General features: G+C 37.9%; 1 protein-coding gene across 1 annotated transcript in view; it reads left to right on the top strand.

Annotated features, from left to right (window-relative positions):
* itgbl1 (integrin, beta-like 1) overlaps nt 1-19,929 on the top strand; it is a 148,190-nt gene that overhangs the window by 104,106 nt on the left and 24,155 nt on the right. The window contains exon 8 of the mRNA XM_007887032.2: nt 16,908-17,024. Coding sequence (XP_007885223.1) covers nt 16,908-17,024 — 117 coding nt within the window. The remainder of the gene's footprint in view (nt 1-16,907; nt 17,025-19,929) is intronic.

The raw sequence follows: 19,929 nt of genomic DNA, 5'->3' as shown, positions 1-19,929 counted from the left end.
CAGCCTGAAAGAATAGTTGACACTTCTGAATCCCTGAAGGTCTGCAATTTCCATTTCAACAGTAAGTGAAAATACAGGTTGTTTGTTCTCAATTAATGTTTCTTTGTGTTCGTGTCAGCTTTTATTTGCAACAATAATAATAATAATCCTTGCATTTGATATAGCGCTTTATCATGCCTTCAAGACGTCTCAACTGCACCTCACAGAATATACTATAAAATTAATTGACTGTATATTTTGTGGGCAAAACTTGGCAGCAAATTGCACATAGCAGTGTTCCACAAACAATCGTGGATTGAGTGACCAATTTATTATTATTATTTCTAAGGAATTATTATCCCCAGAAAAGCGATCCGCCAATTGACTAACAACCGGGTTCCTGTTTACTGCTAGGTAAACAGAGGCACGTTTCCTGATCCCTCTTTTCAAATCATCATGCTTTCCTTATTTCAAACTTATTTGCTGACTCTTAATCACTCAGACTTTAATAATTTAAAACCATTTTCTTTCTTTTTTATTCTTTTTCTAAGTCCACATATCAATTTTATTTGTAACAGAATTTCCACCTACAAAAGGACAGGCTACCCAATTTATAGTATGTGAAGTGCTTTGAGATGTCTCAGTGACGTGATAATGCATTATGTCAAATGCAAAGATTACAATTATATTAAAGTATGAACAAGAAAAGTTCATGATTTTCATCCCGCTAACTCTGTAATTCAGGTTATGATTTGTACCTTTGATATTATGTAACATAGTTTCTATTATATTAAAGAGTTCATTAAGTTTATCAATTGTTTGTTTAGGGAAAATAAATTGTATTAATATAGTTGCAGTTTAATGAACCACAAAGAATAACTTAACTCTGCACATTAGAAATATTTCTAGGTGGCAATATATTATGTCTTAGAATCAACCTCAAAAGGACTTGGGCTGAGATTTAGTCCCGTTTACTTTGGTGTGTTAATCTTGCATTAAAGATGAAAAAAAACTTCACTAGGGTTAAAAATAATCCTTTAATTCCTTTAAGAGTGTTTGCTTTCAGTCAATTCATGAAATTCAAATGACAATTATCAGACCTAGCTCCTCTTCCCAGAAAGTGAAACTTTTTTTGAAATCCAAAAGATATCTTTAAAAAGGAGCATTTGGAGAGGGAATGTGGGAAGCATCACTTCTGCATTGGGGCAGATTTGTTTCTTCTAAGAATCACTCCTGCATTGGGGCAGATGTGTTTCTTCTAACAGCTGGGAATAGCCTGCAATGAAAACACACTCTGAAGTCTGAAATGTTAGCTATCAAAGAGCACTGTACCAGATGAACTTGTTATAACTATATTTGTTTCAGCAACATTGCCACATGAGAGATGAAGGATATGTCTGGACAGATATAAACCCTAATTTGAAGATTTCATTGCATACACCAAATACATAGCAGTCTGAAACAGAATATTTATAATAGAGTTTGCAAATAACAACTCTAGGTTGCAAGTAGCAATGCCTAACTATTGCATAACCAGAAGTGCATTATGCTAACCCTCGGTACTCAGGTAACTTGACTTAGATTGTATCAGAACAGTGTTTCCGTGAGTGGGTTCGGCATACTTCTGGTTACAAGTAGGAGTTGCTATGTAACAACTCCTGTTACAAATCACAGCACAATAGAACCCTGGTATTGTGCAATTCATGGAAGACATTTTACCAGAAAAAACTGTGTCTCTTTAAACATTTACTGAAAGGACAATCAACACATTGTTTGAAAGGGAATAATCCTTCTAACCTAAATATCTGAAAAACAAAACATTCAATAGAGATAATCTCAGTTTGATCAATATAAACAGCTGAATGGAGATACACATTTGTGTGTCTATAACCCAATAGTGAGCAAAAGTTACGAAAACTTATTTTTTAAATATTTGAATGGTAATCATTGCGTCATTCCAAATAATGTAATCTGGTCTTTATTATCAGCATCCAAACTTTCTTTAGGCATTGTGGAAAAAAGGCATTGAAATAGCTATGTGGAAAGAAAATCCCACGGCCTCGAGATGTATGTAGGAGAGATGTAAATCAAACTATCTCTGATCAGCAATGAATGGAGGTATGGAGAGCCACCCACTCAATTTCTATTTCTATTCAGATGAAAGAAATGGAAGTTAAGATAACTTCTAGGTTTTACCACATCCCAGTAATCCTGAATGAAATTAAACAGCAGCTTCCAAAATATACTAGAGGCTCAGATGAAAGAGGTACCTACATGAATATGTTTCGTCAGTGCTCAAAGTTCAGCTCAATTTGGAAGATTGTCTCGATCCATTTCAAAATATATCGGAACATGCATAGACCTGTTTTCTGGCTTAGAAGGATTATCATTCAATACCACACTGGAAACACCTAATAAAATAGACTGCGGTTTGATTTTTTGCGGCTTGAAAGACAATATCCAGTTCAGTGTACAAATACTGTCAGACAGTGTATAAATCTACCATGGGATAATTTGAAATATTTCAGGCAATCTGGGGAGGTTGGGGAGTGGAAGATTCTTTACCCTCTTTATCCCTTTATCACACATTTTAGTACTGATATTTCTTGAGGATGTGTGGGTTTGGTGGAGAGTAAAGCTGCCTTTGTTTTGACCCAACAGTGTACCCCAATCCCTCTGGTACTTCCACCCAATGGCATGGCTAAAATTGTGAAATCACCCTGAGGGAATCATGCATGTTACTCACACGCCCAATACATTTGGCATAGTAGATTGGACAGGGCTACATTTTCTTTGAACAGTTTCATAGCTGCTTTAATTTTACAAGATTTGCTATCTGTCTTTGACCAACAAGTAATATCAAAGGTAAGGATTAATTAATGATGTTATTTCTAACATAGAAGTCCTCTGCCAATGCAAGATATCAAACCGGTCACTTGAAGGTGGTTTTAAAATGATGATTGTAATATCAATTGATAATGGGTTATACTTTCACTACAAATGCCTTGTACTAGAGGGATGGCAAAGGGCAGCGTTCATTTCACTGACTAAGAATGAGAATGACACTTCTTCCAGAGACATTTAATCGCAAACCAGATGAGCCCAGCTCTAGGCTTGCCATGTTTCATTATTTGTGTACATAAAGAGTACTTTATTGCAAATTACAGATATTCATGTGGTCCTTGGATAGTTTAGTGAGCCATATAAGCACATACAACCAACAAGGGACTCGTACATCCCTGGAATGCATTCCTTAAGAATTTGCAATGCTGTTTAACATACGCAAAGTATTATTTTTGTCAGTTTCTATTGTGAAAATTGCCAATGGTGTGTCAGGGTGAGCTGACTACCCTTGTCGTCTGTAAGTAATAAAAAACAAATGAGAGGGTGTTTTCATAAGCAGAAGGGAACAATAGATATGTGAATGTAAAAGTCCAGAATTACAGGAAAAGAATCTTAAGGATTGGACGCCATCCATAAAAATAACTTACCCTTATATAGAGTCTTTCACTTGTACAGAATCTTTCACTTATAATCACATCTTGCATGTTTATAGTGTCTTGCACGTAGGAGGTCTCAAAGCACTTTATATGATGAAATATTGTATTGTTATCACTAAGAAAAAAGAACTTGTCAATATATGATTCCCCATTGTTTCTAACCATATGCTTCAAAGTGGATAAATGTATAAAGCATAGCATGGTAACTTTCTGACAGTGACTGTAAAATCAATTTGACAGATAACAGTTGGATAAAACAATCTCACTATTCTACAGAATTAGACATCTTGGGTGCTGATTCTCTGATGGCTGGTAAATTTATCAATCTTGCCAGTGTGATCTTTTAATGGAAGATTAAAAGCACCCCAAATGTAACTTGCTCAATGACTATTTAAATAAATAATCCTTGTGCTTGAAATATCTCAAAGAGCTTCACAAGGTTCTATTGTGGTGTGGGTATTTGCAGGCAATGTTACAGTCTAAAGCTATCTCCATTCCACATCAAGTTGTTTCTTGAATGAATCCAGCATTCTGGCCTCAGCTATCCTTATTAGGAACCACCTTAAGTTGTTAATTACCCTCATGTAAATAAATACAGTGAAACTAATGTATTCTAATATACTCACCACCCCAAGGGAAATAGCTCAAATTACTGCTTATCAGGGTTGACCAGTTATCCAAAGTACAGTATCCCGAAAGTAAAAAGCACTTGAATAACCAGAATATTGAGTGAGTGACTAGTTTTGTGGGATTGACAATTTATCACAGAGACGGGTTATCAGAGTTTCACTGTTCAGTAAATGCTGTGCAGTAACAGGATGCATTATATAATTGGGTTGGTAGTTGGGAATGTATAAATCCCATCCAAGTTTATACAAAGGTGTGATTGGCAATTAGTGTTTCCGCATCGTGATGTCACCAATGGCCGACATTACGCATGCATTGCAGTTTCTGGCACTAAAAGATTGCTCGACTTCCATGTTATCAGGTCACTGTGGATGTCACTTCCTTTGTTTGGAGCATGGTCAGTTTGCTGAAATTTTATGTCAGCGGCATCTTGATCACCTGAAGTCAATCATTGCTTAGAGCCCGGGTCACATGGTCAGCACATGGGAAACAGGCCATGGGTCCACAGGATTTCACAGTATTTAATTTCTTATTTAACAAGTGATAACTAGGCGATGCATAAGTTAAAACTTAAATGAACTAAGAAGGGAGTTGGTAAGTATCCTGTAAAGGGCTCCCAACCATGAGTCAGTATGTTCAGTCGTACAGTACAGGATACTTACCAACTCCCTTCTCAAATAGTTGATGCTCAGTTGATGTTGTTAATTAATATCCCCTAAAGGATTTCAAAATGAACTAGAACGTTGTTGTCAAACAAAATTGTTCAGGGTTTTTAGCTTTGGAACAGATACATTGGGAAAATATTGAGGAAAATTAAGATGGATGGACTGATATGATACTCCTGCTTGAAATTATTCCTATGGAGTGAAACATGTAACACAGCATTCAATACTTATTGAATCAGTTATCAAATTAACATCTAGTTTTTCCATTTATCCCTAAAGATTGGCTATGGTGTCATCCCACTATCAACTTCGGAACAATGGTTGGGCTTGAGGATTTCAGCAACAACAACAAGATTCCATTTATTGAGCGCCTTTCACGTCGGGAGGATGTCCCAAGGCGCTGTACAGTTGGGTCAGGACCCGAGCAGGGGGGAAATGGTCAGGGTGAGGGGAGGGAAGGGAGGGAGCGAGGAGAGGGTAGAGAGTCGAGAGGGGAGCTGAAGGCACGGTCAAAGAGAAAGGTCTTGAGACTGGCCTTGAAGGAGGAAAGGGAGGAGGCGGCGAAGGCACTGGGGGATAGAGTTCCAGAGCCTAGGGGCTGAGAGGCTGAAGGGGATGGTAGGGCGGTTGGGGCGGGGGATGTGGAGCAGACCGGAGCCAGAGGAACGGAGGGTACGGGCAGGTAGGTAGGGGGATAGTAGGTCGGAGAGGTAGGAGGGAGCGAGGCCGTGAATAGCCTTGTAGGTGAGGGTGAGGATCTTGAATTCGATCCTCTGGGGGATGGGGAGCCAGTGGAGGCGAGCGAGGGTGGGAGTGATGTGGTCCCGAAGCCTGGTGCGGGACAGTACACGAGCTGCAGAGTTCTGAATGACCTGCAGCTTGTGGAGGGAGGTGCCGGGAAGGCCGGCGAGGAGAGAGTTCCCATAGTCCAGCCTTGAGGTGATAAAGGCGTGGACCAGAGGTTCAGCAGCGTGAGGGGTGAGGTAATGCCGTAGTCTGGTGATATTCCGGAGGTGATGGAAGGCGGTGCCAGTTGTGGCGCGGATATGAGGGAGAAAGGACAGCTCAGGGTCGAACAGAACCCCGAGGTTCCTGACCAGCTTTGAGAGGTGGAGAGTGCAGCCTTGGATGCTGATGCTGTCAGCGCCTGAGTGCTACATAGAGTTACAGAGCCTGATATGCAAGGAAATAGGCTATTCAGCCAAACTAGTCCACACCAGTGTTAATTCTCTGCACGAGCCCCCACCCTTCCATTCCCTTCTTCTCTATCACCTCTATTCAATCCCTCTCATGTATGCTGTTGCTGTTTTGAATCATTGAATGGGTTGTTCAAGGCATACTGGCTTAACTTAATCGGTAACCCACGAAGTGACAGTCAAATGCTCACTCAGAGGTTGGGAACGACAATCACAGCTGATAAGCAGGAATCTAAGATACTGGCACTGAACATCTTCGAACTGGTTTCAGGCAAAACAAAACCGATACAAAATCCAATATTTAATAACAGACTGAATAAACATCTTTGATATTGATCAAATCTCTTGTATTTAGCACTGTGTAATCAGAAAACAAATTAACTGAATCATTCAAAGCTATCTTAAAAAATTTATAAACTTGAAAAGTGTGCAGGCTTGAGCAATATGGCCATCTACGCAGAGAATCAATGGATGAGAGAAAGTTATAGCTTGCAAGTATGCTGGAGCTAGAGATTATTCTCCCCTTTGATTATGAAGCAGAAGCCAAACTGCACTTTCAACAATAATGATAGTACATCAAGTATTTTGTCTTCTAATGTTTTATAGATATAAAGGGCCAAGAATAGTTGGAAGGTCACAGCATTGTTGGGGTCCTCAGCATTAAGTCCTTGACTGACTCTAACGAATCCAACTAATTTTCAGTTAGGGCAAAAACCTACCACATAACTTCAGAATGAATCTCTTTGAATCAGGTAGTCTGTCCAATTCATTTACATTTGATCTCGGCCAGCTTTTGTTCTAATTCTCCTCTTAGTCTCTTTCCAGTCTGCTGCAATCACTGTCATTTGTTTAACATTCAAATCTTCTCTCCAATGCAATTTCATCCATAGGTATATATGCTATATATAGCATTATTTTACATCTCAACTCCTAATTTAGTTTTATAATAAATTAAATGTTACCAAAGATAAATCAGATTTATATAAACAAAATATAATTTTGTTATATTCTTTGTGAGGGAATTTTACTCAGATTTGCATTCAGTATTTGCTTCAGTTATATGCTTTGTTAGGTTGTTAGGTCATACATTATACCTTGAATTTGTTGACATTTGTGCTTAGTTGCTCCACATCAGACAGTTTCTTGGCTGTGGCCTCTGGGAGTTAGAAGTTAGTCAGGTGAGGAGAGAAGGCATGCGGTAATAGGGATATATTATAGCATTAAGTCTTACCATTGCTTTAGATGTAAAGCTGGTTCTGGTGCATGTTTCCATTTACTCTGATACACAAATTTTAAAGAACTGCATTGGGGGAGGCCAATTGAGTCATATGGACTGTCAGAAGATCGTCCCAATGATACAATCATCTCCCCCCACCCCACCCACCCACCCCATTGTTATGACCCCAAATTCCTCCTATTCCTAGCCATGTTACAACTAGTTTATTGCGAATAATATTCAGGGATGACAGAAAATACTATATATTTTTATATATCAAATTAGATTAATTCATGTGTTTGAGATTTTTAAAAAATCTAGAGGGAGTATTTACTGATCAAAGTATTCCTGCATGGACTTGCCTCTCTCCTCTCTTATCTCTTCCAGTAATGTTATCGACTAGAAGAACTCAGTTGAGTAGAACTCACCACATTGAGTAGAGTGGAAGTGGGAGCTATGCAACACCCTGGAATCTTATCCAGATCCCTCTGTTCATTACTCCATCAGTGAATATGCAGAGATATTGTAGCTGGGACTGTGCTTTTCTGAGATTGAGTGGCTCTAGATCAGTTCTCAGTGCCAAGCACCAACATCTATTAAACTCAGTAGCACCTCACTGTATGGTGACTATACATCCCTGATTTCCAGGAACAGTCCCCAGATGAGATTTTGTGTCCCTGGTCAAATTTACCCTGACTTGAGTTCAGCAGAAACTGAGCAAGAACAATACAATTCTAAAACAGATACACTCATCAGAGAAACACAGCCATTAATTCAACAAGCTTCTCCAGTATGGCCAGCATCAGGAATGTGGGGAGTCCACTTTTTATATATGGATTTGGTTTATAAAATATGGTCACCAACCTCACTGGGCTGAGGATTAGGATAATGTTTTTGAACGCAACATTTGAAGGAGTTTAAGTATGTTTTCTCCTTAACCAAATCCGAATCAAAAACATATTGTTGAGTCAAAACTTACCTTCAACTTAAAAGTAATTTATAAATGGACCCCAAGTGATAAATGGCAGCTGCCATTTGTGAGATCATTGACTTCTTCCTCATGAAAATTTAATTCAATTTATACAAGTCTTTTTTGCTTATTGTCATGAATTTAATTTGTGTCCTTAATAGTTTCTAAAGTAAAATGTATTCATTAACATTCATTATTATTATTATTATTATGGTGCATTGTGAAGGAAAGTATGGGCCGTTTTAATTTGAGCACATCTTGCTGATTTTGTTCTTGAATTTGGGAAAATATTGTGCATAGAATGAATGTATAAACATTTTTGCTTAAAGTTTATGTGTTTTTCGGCACAGAGGTAGCTGTGATTGTTTTTTAATATCTGTACAGGATACTTGTGCTGAATGGATTGTATGGTGGGTAATCATATTTTAAATTACTTTCTACTGACTGCTATTTCCGCACATGTGCAGTTAATGCAGGTTATAGAAGTGTGAGGATCTGTGAATTTTAGTAACACTCTTCTGGTTTATTTAAAGAGGAAGCACATACTGTTGAAATTCTAAAATTTAACTGAAGAGATAACAGTACTCTGTTAAATATAGTAAAGTAAAACTCCTTACATTTGTTATAGCACCTTTCAAGTTGAGAGGATATGTCTAAGCACTATATAGGATTTACTGTAGTGTGAGTGACTGTATTTTGTAGTTGAATATGTCAACCGATTTGCCCACAGTAATGTGCCACAAACAGTAATGAAGCAAGTGACCAATTTTATTCGAGGTATTGTTGGCAAGACATCAGGATAAACTCCCTTCTCATTGTGAATAGTACCTTTGGACCTTTAACTTCCACCTGAACAGGCACCCAGGATCCTGGTTTAACATCTCCTCCAAAGGATGGCACTTCCACCAATGCAGTGTGCCCCCAGCCCTGTACAAAATAAGTTCAATGTAGTGACGTGGGGCTTAAACCCACACGCTTCTATCTCGGAGAATGTTACCACTTGAGCCAGTCTCATACCCGAGAACAGAAAGAAACATTTGTACTTTGAATTAATACTGTGTAACAACTAGAAGTTTACCAAAGCCAAGCAGATCTATAAAGTGTTACTGACTACAACTTTCTGTGAGATTCAATTAGGTAACCAAGTTGAAAACAAAGGGCTCCAAATTATAGTATTTCAAAACACATTCTGTTTCTGATTCAAGGAAGGTCATTGAAATCTGTTTTGAAATAACCTTCACCCAACTTCTGAATAAAGATTGTGCCTGACTGATAAATCCCAAATGCTGACATTATGGATTGCTGCTCAGCAGTGATTATTTTTGGCCTTTACAGTCTTATTCAGGGGAAACTAGCCTAACACAATCTAACTCAAAGCTAGTATTCCATGTAAAACCCTAGACTTGCTGTTTCCCACTCTCGCAAATGTCAATTTAGGTTTCAGACTTCATGAGATCACAAGATTGCTTTGGATGAAGAAGGCCATTCAGCCCATCTGATCTCCCAGCTTTAGAGCAGGTGGCCACATGCAGCCTGGGGATGATTGCACACAACGTACAAACCATTTCCAACTTTATTGTCCAACCAAGCAGGAGATGGTCACCTGGGGCTCAGGCTCTGTCCGGCAACGGGATTGGCCAATCAGGATAAAATATTGCAATGTGGCCCGCGGACGTTTCTCAAATTCTAAATCCCGCCCTCAGCAGCCAAAAGGTTGGACCTCCTGCTTTAGAATACCCACCCTACTGTCCCACCACTGCAACACCAAGCTGCTTTGTAAATGAGACCAGTGCCCTGGCTTCCATTGCTCCAGATCTCCATTGCTATTTTGAGCACAGAACATGTCATATCCAGGTTTTCTTGCAAGATCCTGGCATAGCTCAGATTGAGTTACACCAGAGTCTAATGCATTCAAAAATAAACCCTAGGTGTGCATAATTGGCTGCAGAGTTTCACCCACAAAATATATAGTAAATTCACATTATAGTATATTCTGTGAAGTGATTTGAAACATCTCAAAGATGTGATAGGGAGCTATACCAAATGCAAGGATTATTATTATCGAAGGTGTCAGTAGACAGATAGACAGGTACTTGAGAAAGACATTAAAGGGTCTGATGAAACAGCAAAGCATTGTGATTAAAAGATCTGTCAAGATCTATTAAACTGGTGGAACCGCTTGATGGTTTGAATACCCTCATTTTATTCCTGTTTTTCTAAATCCTGGAAAAGAGAGCTGTAACTGGGTAGGAGCTTCATGATATTACTGAAAAGGTGATTATACTCCATCCATCGCTAAATTTAATTATCCTTGGTGAGTGAGTGATATAAGTAACCTTGATGTGAATTTATAATGAAATGTCTCCATTATAAGATCATACCAGATTGGTAAATTTACTGAGAAGTGGGAAATGTCACCCAGCAAAACTAGTAAATTTACCAGTGATGGGAGAATCAACCCTCTAAAATGTTGGCTTTCCCTGACCAATAGGTTGAAAGCATAATTCACAGAAACAAGGCAGTAGGAAGGAAGGAAGGAAGGAAGGATGGACGGAGGGAAGGAAGGAAGGAAGGGCTTGTGTATTGTCAGTGCCTTATCACATTGAAACATTCACTTTACAAGTGCAACAACTATTTTGGATGCAAATGTGGCAGCCTTTTTGCACACAAGTTCCCACAGTTATGAGATAGATGGTCTATTTATCTGGAGGATTGTTGTCAACCAGGAGAAACACGTTTCTCATTTTGAATCATGTCATGAGATCTGTAATATCCATTTGAAGATTAGGTAGACAGGATTAATATCTCATGTGAAGGACGATAAATCCAACAATACATAAATCCCATTGTATTGCACAACAATGTCTGAGAAACATTAGTAATTTATTAGTCATTTAATGATACCATTTTGTCATAAGTGAAATACACCTGCAGTAGATTGTGTTGGAATGCAATTCAAATTTGACAATAATTACCTGTGAAGCACTTTGAGACATTTTAACATTTATAGATACTATGTCAAATGCATAAGTATCTAGGTGAACTGGTGGAGGAATAAGATATATAAACCAACTGGAAGTGTGGATCCAATATATTTAATCTGAAACAATACAGTTTGATGTATTATGCAAATTCAAGCAGGCTGAATAAATAAGGAATTTAATGTACCTTTGTGCCAGTCTTTGTGCAAACAGTTTAGTCAAATTATACAGAGGCGAATATAATACCATTAACATAAGAGTTAAGCAATTTACATTCTGAGGTGTTTTTAAAAGGCATGTCTTTGTTCTAGCCTTAAAAATAGGCTTTTGTTAAGACTCCATGAAATTATAGTTTTGAACAGTTCCATTTGAGTCAAGAGCCTGAGGTACCCAGAGGTATTCTGCCAGCACTTTGTTCAGAAGTGTTACTTTTTGGTAGAAAGCAAATATGATACCTAAATATGTGCAATACACTGAAAAAAATGAAAGCATCAGAATAGTACTTTAAATGTGCTGAACATTGACTTGTAAATAATAATAATCCTTGCATTTGATATAGGAGCTTATCACGTGTTCAACACATCTCAAAGTGCTTCACGGAATAAACTATAAAGTGTAGTGACTGTATATGTTGTGGGTGAAACGTGGCAGCCAATAGTGCACAGCATTGTCCCACAAACAGTAGTGGATTGAGTGACTGATTTTTAAAAACTAGCTTAAATTAAGATTGAATTTAAGAATTTGTGTTAAAGTATTGTCCAGCGCCTTGGACGTCCTTGCAACGTGAAAAGCACTATACAAATGTAATTTTGTTGTTGTTGATTATACTTTATGCACCATAATGTATATGCACTATCTTGTACTTGTACTTAGGCCTAAGGTGATGAGAAATGTTGGGCCCCAAGGATAGAAACAAGGAGTCTGTCTGATTTTTTCCGCTTCTTATCCAGTGTGCTGAAACAAATTCTAACAGGCTTACTGACACCCACCTTGATGCCAATGTTGCATTAATTGGTGATCAATCATGGGATTTTCCTAATGTGTATAGCTCAGCTACGCACATGATAAACTCAGTGAAACATTGGTGGAGCTCAAAGCCATGTTTTGATGATGTTTCTGCTGAACAGCAGCCAGTCAATGTCCAGATGTCACATTTGGTCAGTAAAACAATCTAATACTAAACTCTCCAAAATACCTGAAGAAATTCACTACTTCCATGTACTACCCTGGAAAGAGGACAGGCAATAATAGAAAAAACAGGATATGTCAACTGTCTCATCCATCAAAGACTGGCACTTAAAGAACTCATAAAGAAATTCAATTAATTCATGCATGTGGGGTCATAAATGTGAGCTGAATAAAATATAAGCAGACCATGTTTCTTGCTTGAATGGCATTAAGAACCTCAGAATCATATGGAAATAAGTTCTGTTTCAGTGGACCTTAATTATGATGAAAGTGGATGAAGAGCCGTCAAATGCTATTGGACTATTCTTAGAATTGTACACAATGACTATATGACTGTCAAAGTGTCAACTGTCAATAGAGCCTGTATTCAAAACCTTTCCATCAGTTCCTGTCTTTCTGGGTTTGCCAATTTAAGTCTCAGTTTCAGTATTTCTTAACTGTATTCGTTAATGTGGAATCCCTTCAATTCAGTGGCCTTCTGCGCCAGAAGAAGATTGCATCAGAATTACTGTTCTTGGGGGGTGGTAAGCAGTGATCTCCTTGGAGCTGAGCTGGCTCCAAGTTGACACGGTGGCAGAAGAATGTCAGAATCAAGTCAAGTCAATGATGGTCTCAGTACCAGTTCAGGAGTGGAGAGAGTGAGGCAGTAAGCAGTGGATTTTAGGAGACAGTTCCAGAGAGTGGGGGCAAAATGGCTACAATCTAAAAGGAATACATCAATGATGTCCATTAACAGATCAAACGTTTAAGACGATTTCATTAGGATTGAGTGAGCTAATGCAAATGCCAAGGTATAAATCAAAATGCTTTGTTCTTCTACAGCCAGTTTGGAAAGTAGCAGACTGTGCTATTATTTAAGCACCAAATTACATGTTGAAATCTCTTTAACAAGCAAAGAAAAGTGAAATGCCCACAGTATCAAAGTTAGTGTTGCAAATATATACTAATTGAGAAATGGATTTTTAAATATATAACTCTCCCTGCAGCATTAAGCTGAATAATAATACATGCCATTTGCTCTGCAGTGTGTATTATGCACCCAATGTATTAACCTAACTAAAAATATGCAGGTATGAGATTCCATTTTTATTGCAATGTGGTTGTATGTATCTGAATGACAAGATATAATAAAATGCAAAAGTTATTATGTATGCTTCCCAATCAATGCTAGGCATTCTAGAGAAAACTAATCACAATAAATGAATACCATTCTGCAGAAAAGTGAAGGTTGCATTGGGGTTATGAAAATGTAATGGCAAGGAAAGAGAACATTATCCTTGACTCGAAGGAATATGCCATTAAAATCATGCGGCTTTACCTGCCATTGTATCGCATTATAGAAAAAAATGATGACGAGCATAAACAGAGAATTTTCAATTATATGATCATTGCTGCAATATCATGCTGCAAGAAGTTTACAAAAAGACATTACTGGTGTCTGCGCAGCTGCTGTATAGAATTTGCCTTCATATGCCTGGGCTTTCAAAACAGAGGATACCCATCCTTTGGTGCTTTTAGGTATTTGTCCACAAAACCGCAATCACTTTGCTTTACAATTTATCTTATGAAATGCTTTGAAAAGTCCTCCCAACATGAAAGGCATTAGAGCAAATGTAAGAATTATCATGCATAGGTGTTCATATCTTTAAGAAATTCTAGTCACAATCTTCACTCTTCTACTGCCTAGCTTATCTTATTACCATACAAGTGATATGAATGTTATCAGCTAAATCACCCTAACGCTGCATTTGAATTGATCCCTTGACAACCTTTAGCCCTCAGTTAATTTCAGGGCAGGAATCAGCATCTATGTAAAGATTGCATTGACTTGCAGTTTAAGAGAAAATACATTGAACCTGTCGGCTCTTTAATCATCCATATTCCAGAGATGCTGGCAGAGCTCAATTAATGAAGTGCCATTATAAAACTCCACTAGAGGACAATACTGTGCTACCATTAACACATTTGTTGCCACATCTCTTTATAATGTGCACCTTTTTAGCCTCTACCCTCCATTCAAAATAAGATAGTGAACAAAAAAGACCCAATTGTTTTGCATTGTTTGGTCAGAAAAATAAATTTAAGGAGAAGGCACAGCAGCATGTTTTCAGTGGATATGTCCAATTTGAAATATGAAATACTTTGTACAGAATTACATATTCCGAGCGTACAAGGAATGGTTGTGTTCAATCCATTTGAGGTAAGCTAACAAATAATGTGACATGCATTGTAAGGAATCAAAACATTCATGCGAAAATCATATTTAATGATAACATTCCCCAGGATTGGGGATCCCAAAATCCCATCTCCCAGAGTAGGATTATCGGGAGTCTCAGAAATCCAGATCCAAATAACCCTCATTGAATGTGTTATGAAACAATACATAATACTTACATTGATTTCAAATCTCAAAACAATTGCCCAAGTAATCCATAGTTTACATAAATTAATGTGCAAGAGTTATTTTGTGCAGTGTAATTTTACCTATCTAGCCACAAGCATTAATATGTAAGATTAAGATTTATGTCAATTTTAGAAAATTCTTAAATTCAGTATTAATTTGATTGTGGCTTTTCTGAAGTTTGTTTTAAGAATCACAAGAGTGCTTTTTAGACTGCAAAGCTGCAGTACATCTCTACTTGATAGCTATTTTGTTTTGTTACTCATGATTCACTTGTTGAGTTTTGGAAATTTTTATCCACAAAATCAACAAAGGTCAGTTGAGCTTTCTTTGTGACATGAACAATGTTTTGACTCAGACTAAAGGTCACATAATCTATCGAATTGTTCAGGTGTCAAGACATGAAAGCATCTCTGAGAAATTGAATTATTTGAGCTTTTGGAATGGGCAAACGAGGTTTTTCAGCTTTGTTTGAACAATTGAAATCTAGATGTCTTAGTTTTTACTAGCTATAAGCTGATATTCCAGTTGGCCCTATGTACAGTTCTGACATGTTAATATCAGAAACAAATTGAATTTCCCCCCTAAAAACAAAGGTGAAAACTGAATTTTAGCCCAAATTGGGGATTGGTTATAAGTCTAATAAATCTTTATTTATTCTTAATTTCTCTCTGTTGTCTCACATTGCTGCACATGGACACAGGTAGATCCAAACTACCACCGCTTGTTGCGTACTTGTTTTTCCCCATGACAACTGTGGAATCCCTCTCATAAAAGTTTTAATTTAATGATGATAAATAATTAGTCTTCAATGCTACTGTTCTTGCACTTTGATGCTTTCAGAACTATCAGGACTGTTCTGCAAATAGTACTTTGTTAAAGAAATTTATAGACTAATACAGTTTATATATAAATCTAATTAGAAATTATGATATATAATACAGTTTATATCAAATACAAGGATTATTATTATTATTAGTTTGATATATTTGGCTTTCCTGAAGCTGATATGTCTTTATAATCACATTTTCAGTGTTTATGTACCAAAAACAAACCAGCTATAGTATGTGGTCAATTCTGACACTTTTGTATTTGAGTGAATTTAGAAATATCATAAGAAGTTTCCAGTCAATAGTAACCTAGAAGATATAAATTGCTTGAAAATCAATAGCAACAAATTACTTAGATCTACATACTGTAAAAACAATATTTAAAAAAGTTGCTTTTGGGATTAATTTTCTTAAGGAAGATTCATACCTGATGACATCTGCGTGCTATGAACGGAACCAAATTTCTATTTTGCATTTTCTTTATTTTTTTCCTCCTCCTCTGAAGGTTTTTTTGATTCTACTTTCCGTCTTACAGTTGAATCTCCTCCAGTTATCCTCCAGTTACCTCCTCCAAATATTCATTATTTATTCTTGAACTGTGTCAGTGAATGTTGGCATGTTATTCAACCACATGGATAATTAGACTAGAGCCAAATCCTTTCTCCAATGTCCATGTATAAGCATCAGTATCATGAGTCATCAGTTAATTATGAGTGGTGAGAATCCTAGCTGTTTTTCGCATCATAACCTGCAATGTTGACGCCAATTGTTGCACCCAATGCCTTGCTGGCACAGATCATCTAACTTAGTACAGAGTGTGGATATTTAAGTGATGATGGATGTTGGGGTGTGGTTCCAAGGAGTTGAGTATTGGCAGCCAACTTGACTGTGGGAGGATGGGATATCGCAACTGAGCCAGGGTCTGTCCACACCCAATACACATTGCTTGTCTAACCTAGAGATGCTAAAGTCAAATAAAGTGCCGCAACTGTTAGCCCGGCTAAGATCAGCTTCTTCCACCCTGATTGACAATCAATCATGGGACTCCCTAGTACTGTGTAAGTAACTGGGAACGATATTAATGAGTGTGGATAAAATATAAAATATGGGATAATGGGATAAATAGAAACTATCATGATCTAATAAGCTAGTGGAACACATACGGCCTCCCACCTTTTCCTGTATTTTGAAGTGGCTCAGTCCCTCAGGACACAGTGCTTACACTCCCTGAATCATCAGGGAAGCTGAGAATGAAATCATGCATTCTTAAGCACTTTTTTTCCCAGTTTCATTTCTCACATGCCCATGTGGACTCTCATTACACTCTAAATCTAATGATCTGGTGTTCATTTAGGAAAATGCCAGTGTGGTCAGTGCACCTGCTTCCCACCAGGAGACACCAGAGTTTATGGGAAAACCTGTGAATGTGACAACCGGCAGTGTGAAGACAGCGAAGGAAACTTCTGTGGTGGTAAGTGTCCCCTTCATTTTCTCATTCGATATTTGCATCTCTCGTGTTCCAGTATACAGTACCTGACCACCACTTGTGCCAATCATTTGAACTTATATGCTGTCTTTCATGTAGGGGGAACATCTCAAAATGCTTTGCAAATGGAGAGTTGGAGGGAGATAGGGTGTAGATGAGAGATGACCAAAGATAGTTTCAAAGAGATAGTTTTTTATACAGGTTTTGAAAGCTGAGGGGTAGGAAGGCAAAGAGATTTCAGAAAAGAGTTCTGGGCAATTGGGGGTGGGGATGGGTTAAAGAGGTTGATAGCTTAAGGTGGCAAGATGGTAGGGTGGAGCAGGTGGGAAACACAAAGCGGATGGGAGATATGAAGCAGGAAAGCGTTGGCAGAATGAAGGGAATGGGTGGGTAGTAGGATTGAAGGAGATCCAAGAGAAAAGGACCCAGTGACGAATTATCCCATGTGACGAATTAGCCTTAGGTCCTCACATGTTCCGAGGCCACACTCTCTCACTTGCTCAGCCAGCACCTGTTCGGCTAGACACTGCATTTGAGCATGCGCCCAATCTCCGCCGAGTGCATGCATCAGTCACAGTCACTGAAGCTTCTGGTGTATTGGAAGGCCATGCCATGCCTTCCCACCCTATCCTGTCACAGGATAGAGCAGGAGGCAGGGCGGGAGACCACTACACAGCTTCAATAGACAAAAGGCCTCTGAGATGCAAGACAGGTTCTGAAAGTACGAGTTATCCGATCAATTTTATATTGTAAGTACTTACAAAAATTTTTACAATGCATTGAGTTATATGTTATGCAAAGTGACAAGTAAAGCAAAGTCACGTATTAATATTTTGCGTGGGAAGTGGCCAGGATATTGATGACATAACTACTTAAGCGATAGTAAAAAGTTAAACCAGGGTCGAGTTATCCAGAGTTTACTGTGTTGTATTAGGTTTACTTTATCAATCCCATTTAAAATTTTAAAATACCTCTATAAAGTCCTCTCTGATCCATCTCTTTTTAGGCTGAAAAGCCTTAAATCGTCTAATCGTTGCTCATAGTTATAGCTTATTCCTATAATAATAATGGTGTAAATCTTACAGTAAATCCTGTGTAGCGCTTTGAGGTTAGGATTAGGATTATTAATAATCCTTTCATTTGATATAATACTTTATCACATCAAAATGTTTCAATATATTTCAGAAGATTTTTATTGTAAAGTGCAGTGACTGTGTATTTTTTGGTGAACATAACAGTCAAATTGCATACAGCAATATCCTACAAACAGAAATGAAGTCAATGGCCAATTTATGTGAAGTATTGGTGGGCAGAACACCAGGAGAAACTCCTTTCTCTTTTCAAATGGTACCATGAAATCTTTCAAATCTACCTGAACAGGCAGATGGAGCCTTGGTTTAATCCTTGGTTTTGTCCAAAGGATGGTAATGCACGCACCCCTAATGCTGCATTGGAGTATCAGCCTAGACTGCGAGTTTAAAGTCCTGATGTGAGACTTGGATTTTTGACTCAGAGATGAGAATGCTGCCAACTGAGCCAGGCTGACACCATATTGGGAGTTTAATTGTTGCTCTCCTCTGCACAGTTGCTAGCACTTCGGCAGCTCCCTTATACTGTGGTGATCAGAGCTGTACACATTACTGCAGCCTGATCAGGATACTGCAAAACTGATTCAATAATATTCCCCAGCATCTGTTTGTCTTGTGCATTCCCGAGTCACACTGCTCCACATGGTGAGCAGAGTCTAATAACACCCATAGGACTCTTTTAGCTTCCCCGTTGACAAGTTCTATCCAATCCATGGAGTATGCATGGCTTTTATTTTTACTTCCTATGCAAACTGCTTCACACCATACAGTACCATGAATTGATGGGCAATTGACTGAAATTTCTATGATGTAACCATTAATGATGCCCCTTCCCCCAGATGAGATACGTTAACTCATCACAGACAAGTTACTGAACCTGGGATCTTCCGTCTCAATATGGTTTAACTATTCATCACATAAACTCATTGAACAGAGCAAAATGCAGTTTAAAATACAGAATAACTCCAAAATAATTTGAAATATAATGATTCTCCTTATTTCCAGAACATGTAAGTATTTTTCCATTTAAACATAACAATTTTAATATTTAGATATTTTTGGCAGAGCACATTGTTGCCTATCTAGTGGCTTCAGAGAATGTTTTGTTTCCCAGTATACTGTTCAGATCACCATGTAAACACACACTAAACTTGATTGGAACAAGCAAGAATGATCCATCTGAGGATATTACAGTTGTCTCTTCCATCATTAATTTATCCAGCACAAAGAGAGCTGATATGTTCATCGCTGAAAACAAGAAGAATTAACAAATGATTAGAATTAGTAAGGATTGTTTAATAAGTAACCATGTGAAGAGCTTCCTTCTTTCTATTTTAGGAATGGTGGAAGATCCCAACAAACCATTACTAAAAGTTCAGGATTCAAATAATGTAATAATGCAATTCTCTGTTGAGAATTGGGGAGTCCTTTTACAAGCAGAACAATCTGATTAATCAAAACCCTTTGTGATGATTTATAATAGAGACAATGACAAGGCCAGTGAGACACTTTGCATGATTAATGTGGAACGCTGAACTGAAAACAAGGCCAGCCTAAAGACTCCACAATAATTTATAATTAAAATGTAAGGAAGCCAATACTGATCATTGATGTGTGATGACATACATATATCTGAGAACCTCATTGCTCCAAGTTTATTCTGTCTACTGCTTAATTTGATGTCCCATGGTCATGGTTCTGCATGAATTTCTTGTGTGTTTTGAGCAGTCTCTCGTTCTTGTGGAGAGATATTAAGCGGATTATATTACACTAGAAGCTTTTTGATATGCAATATCAGTTAT

This window comes from Callorhinchus milii, unplaced genomic scaffold, assembly GCF_018977255.1.
Source record: "Callorhinchus milii isolate IMCB2004 unplaced genomic scaffold, IMCB_Cmil_1.0 Scaffold4, whole genome shotgun sequence".
NCBI classification, from domain to species: Eukaryota; Metazoa; Chordata; class Chondrichthyes; order Chimaeriformes; family Callorhinchidae; genus Callorhinchus; species Callorhinchus milii.
This window is presented reverse-complemented; position numbering and strand designations above follow the sequence as displayed.